Source organism: Cyprinodon variegatus, unplaced genomic scaffold (genome assembly GCF_000732505.1).
Source record: "Cyprinodon variegatus isolate N-32 unplaced genomic scaffold, C_variegatus-1.0 Scaffold336, whole genome shotgun sequence".
Lineage (NCBI taxonomy): Eukaryota > Metazoa > Chordata > Actinopteri > Cyprinodontiformes > Cyprinodontidae > Cyprinodon > Cyprinodon variegatus.
In genome coordinates, this window is record NW_015150789.1 from 513095 (window position 1) to 516409 (window position 3315).

General features: G+C 36.7%; 1 protein-coding gene across 1 annotated transcript in view; it reads right to left on the bottom strand.

Annotated features, from left to right (window-relative positions):
- Positions 1-3315, bottom strand: part of wdr43 (WD repeat domain 43) — a 12576-nt gene that overhangs the window by 8066 nt on the left and 1195 nt on the right. The window contains exons 2-5 of the mRNA XM_015385322.1: positions 2390-2524; positions 1994-2115; positions 350-470; positions 140-258 (exon numbers count right to left, since the gene is read on the bottom strand). Of these exons, the coding sequence (XP_015240808.1) occupies positions 140-258; positions 350-470; positions 1994-2115; positions 2390-2524 (497 nt within the window). The remainder of the gene's footprint in view (positions 1-139; positions 259-349; positions 471-1993; positions 2116-2389; positions 2525-3315) is intronic.

The following is a 3315-nucleotide window of genomic DNA, read 5'->3' on the forward strand; positions in this document are numbered from 1 at the left end:
CTGCTGAACTTAAGCTTTAAATGGGTTGATATAAAATAAATCAATTTGTTTCTTCGGACTATATGATAAAGTAAATATCTCCCACCATCAAAGACTAATTAAGTCCCAGAACCGCAGGCTAAAGTTGTGATCAACTCACCAAACACTGAGGAGTCTGTCGTGTGCTGCTCCTGACAGGAAGTAAAGGCCATTGCTGTCAGGAGGCCGTGATGTGGCAAAGCGCAGGGTCGTCACGGCCGTGGAATGGCCTGTGAATTTCTGCAAAGATGATCACAGCAGAGATAATCAAGATCAGTTTTACCTGAGAGCCCACAGCACCAGCTTTATGCGTATTTATGAGGAGACTCACCCTGTAAACCTCCTTGGTCTCCAAATCCCACATCTTGATCACATGTCCAGCTGAGAGGAGCAGTTTCCCATCGGGGCTCACAGATAAACTGGTCACTGCAGCGCGGTCCGCTTTCCACTTACTGTGGGGAGACGACGTTAGCCATGAAACCAACCCAGACCAAAACCAGGATTTGCTAAGATACACGATAAAAACTTCAGCAACTGGTGATTATTTTACAAACTATTAATCTGTCGATTATTTTTTATTTTTTGATTAATCAGATTAAGAAGGTTTCTTAAAGAGGATGTTTTATGAAAATAAACCAGGTGAAACTAAAACTTGAGGGGTTCTGGGTAGAGCATATTGACAAATTAAATATTTTCTTATCTTAAAAAAAAAATATATATATATATTATAACTGAATTGTCCTGTCAGCTAAAGGCATGTTTTACAGTCTCTGTTCTCCAGTTAAATATTATTCGATTACCGTTCGTTGACAATTATTGGAATGATCGATGAATCACGTTTAATTGTTTCAGCTCTGCTTGAGAGAACTTTAAAGTTTTTCCTCATTTTTATGGCAAAAAAAACCTGCCAGTCTGCTTTCACTACTCTGGATAAAATTATGAGCAGATACGACTTTCTAAAGCAGTCTGGGGAAAAACAAATCAGTGTTTTTCTACAGTTAGTTTTTTTGATTGCAGATTTTGTAAAAAAATTTAACCTCGCTTGTAAAAAAATGATGGCGATGCTACAAGGGCCGATTTAAAACATTACAGGAAAACAGTTCTTAGGAGCAGATGAACAATTAGCTTAAAGAAAAAAACAAAACACAGATTTCCTTCACAGATGCAAATCCAGAATCAAACCAGTGTTTTCCTCTGCTTGTTCTTTAATTTATGATAATTTATGAAGAAACTTAACAGCTTATTAGAAAAATAAACTCTACAGGTGTAACTGCTCAATCTGTCACAGTGAGTGCATCTTATAAAACCTGCATATAAAGTCACCATAAACTTCAGAAAAAGGCTAAATTGTTAAACTTTAAGGGGAGTTAGTTAGTTTCTTTAGTAGGAAGCAGATAAAATAAATGACACCTTGGATGTTTCTTGCACTCAAACTTAAAACTGCTCCAATGTTTATAAGTGAAGCATAAGAGACAAACAGCCACAGAACTCAAAAGCTGCCCCTTTATGAGGCATTTTTCAAGGTGGTGGTTGTTTTTATTTCTATGTCTCAGAAAGAAAGTCCTCTTAATCCAAAGGAATACTTTAAAAACGTTTATTCACACTTTATCCACAGATGGCTGCTGATGTCAATGCTGGTTATTTTGGTTACACAAAGGAAAGGGAGGGAGGGTAGAGAACCCCTCCTAACCTTAAAGGTTCCTGCAGGTAAAATGCACCTTTGCCTAAATATCAGGGACACGATTTAGGATCAAATCATTCCCGTGTTTCCTGTTGGCTTTCCCAGCTCTTTCACTTAAGAAAAACTATCCAAACAACTTTAAAATTAAACAATCGGCAAATAAGATGCTAATTCCACAGACCAGGAAGAAAAGCTTAGAGCACATCTAAATAAATCATTTCTAAGCAAATCTTCTCTTTAAGCCAAGTTCTTCTCTTCTTCCATGTGTGTAATGACCATACAGCAAACACTGACCTCCGTGTTTTCCCGCTCTGCAAGTCCCACTCCACGATGTTTGTGTCGTCTGAGCCGCTGTATAATAAGCTGTCTTCAGGATGCCAGTGGACACAGTTCACTCCTCCACTGTGAGCTCCATCCTACCAAGGAGAAAATTATTCACAATTTAAACTCTGAAAAATTAAAAGGACACACCAACTCCTATAATATACAACAAAAAAATCTACAGGTCCGATTAATTGCAGAACATAAAATGTAAAAACATCATCATGTCCAAAATTTCGAAGCAGAAAGAGCATCTAAAGCTGAGCATTGCAGGTAGTTTTCTTCATGCTCATACAGCATCTAAAATAAAGATATTTTTTATTGTAATCAGGAAGAACGGAGTCCTCGGGTGAAGTTTCCGGTACGTACCAGAGTACAGTGCAGGGCTCCCTTGGCCGTACTGTAGATGAGGACAGTTCCAGCCGCTGTGCCCATAGCCAGCAGATCCGCCTTCTCCTCCACCTGCGCCGCCTCTGATTTCCTCTTCTTCCTCTGTGGCCCCTCCTGAAGATCATTTAGGTAACATATTGCATCTTACTGACAACTTTTAAAAGATTCATCAGGTATTAAACCATTAAACTGCTTCTAATTTTACATCCCCAACATTAAAGGTTGATCTAATTATCAAGATAAAAGTATTCAAACTACGGCTGCAACTAACCATTATTTTGCTAATTGAGGAATCTGTCAATATTTTTTTTCAATCAGATAGCAAAAGGATCCCTAAAAACATTTCTTTATAGAAACAAAGTGAAACAAAAACTTTTCTTCTTCAGGAGTTCTGGGTAGAGCATATTAACAGTTTGGAGAAAAAAAAATAATCTTAAATTGAAAATATTTATGCATTTTCTGCTGTTTTGGTACAGTTATTGCTGTAAGGTCGCTCCGTCATGCAAAGGCATGTTTTACAGTCTATATTCTAGTTTAATATTAATCGATTACTAAATAAGTTGAGAATAATTTCAATAATTGAAATTAATCTAATGAATTGTTTCAGCCCTAGTTCGAACCAAAACAAATTCAGAATTTAATAAATAAAGATTGATATGGAATGTAGAAACAGACGGATTAATTTCTATTATCTTTATAACAATATTTATTCCTTTCTTCAGCATTGCTGGACTCTATAGGATCATTAAAAGGGTTTTTAAAAAGTTTTTCCAGCTGTCATCAAACATCATCCTCTCCTCCAGACATCATTAATAAATCCATGATACAATCTTTGTTGCCATCTTTCCTTCTCTATACTCTTATTACAATAGAAATCACTTTATTGTCCCACAAAGGGGAAATTC